Here is an 805-nt window from a genome sequence, read left to right on the forward strand (position 1 = left end):
AATAATAATAATAATAATAATAATAATAATAATAATAATAATAATAATAATAATAATAATAATAATAATAATAATAATAATAATAATAATAATAATAATAATAATAATAATAATAGTGATAATAATAATAATAATAGCTACAAACAAATATTTGTATCAAATTAAAAAATAGTAATTAAACTTGTTAGGATTATTTAAAATAATTTTCATATCTTTTGTGATTAAAAATAGGTGATAAGAAAGTGTGATGTGTAATAAATATATTCGATAGTAGGAATATGCGTAGAAATTATTGTGGTCGAAGTGTGAAAACAATACGAGATGGTTGGCCACAACAATCAACTTTTTGCGATGAAATTGAATATCATCCATATCAAGAATTTTGCAACACATATGATGCTGTTATGAATAAAATACAAGATATCACAGCTCCTGTTATTGATACTGAAGCAGATTATGAACAAGATAATGATTGATTAGTCATCTTATCATATCAATGAACAAAATGGACTATTATCAGTATTCTTATCAAACAATCAATCTAGAAACTTTAAACATGTATACATACAGAAATATTTGTAAATATCGCAATTAGTTTTGTAAAATATTTTACTTTTTACTATATAATTTTTACATTGTTTTATTTCAACATAATATGTATTTCATATTTTTATTTATATTCTTTAGTTTAAATTTCATATAAATTTGCATAATTTTAGGCAACTATTGATTGTTACTTGCTTAATCTTAAACTATTCCTTTAATCTATTTACTTGACCATAGGCTATTCCTTTGATCGATTTAA

At 20.5% G+C, this 805-nt stretch overlaps 1 protein-coding gene across 1 annotated transcript; it reads left to right on the forward strand.

Annotated features, from left to right (window-relative positions):
* Window positions 1-278: 278 nt before the first annotated feature.
* Window positions 279-434, forward strand: LOAG_16130 (hypothetical protein; the record flags this gene model as incomplete). The annotated part of the gene is made up of 1 exon (XM_003151617.2): window positions 279-434. A coding segment is annotated over one exon (156 nt), but the record flags the coding sequence as incomplete, so codon positions are not given.
* Window positions 435-805: the final 371 nt, after the last annotated feature.

Source organism: Loa loa, assembly GCF_000183805.2.
Source record: "Loa loa unplaced genomic scaffold supercont3.4216, whole genome shotgun sequence".
NCBI classification, from domain to species: domain Eukaryota; kingdom Metazoa; phylum Nematoda; class Chromadorea; order Rhabditida; family Onchocercidae; genus Loa; species Loa loa.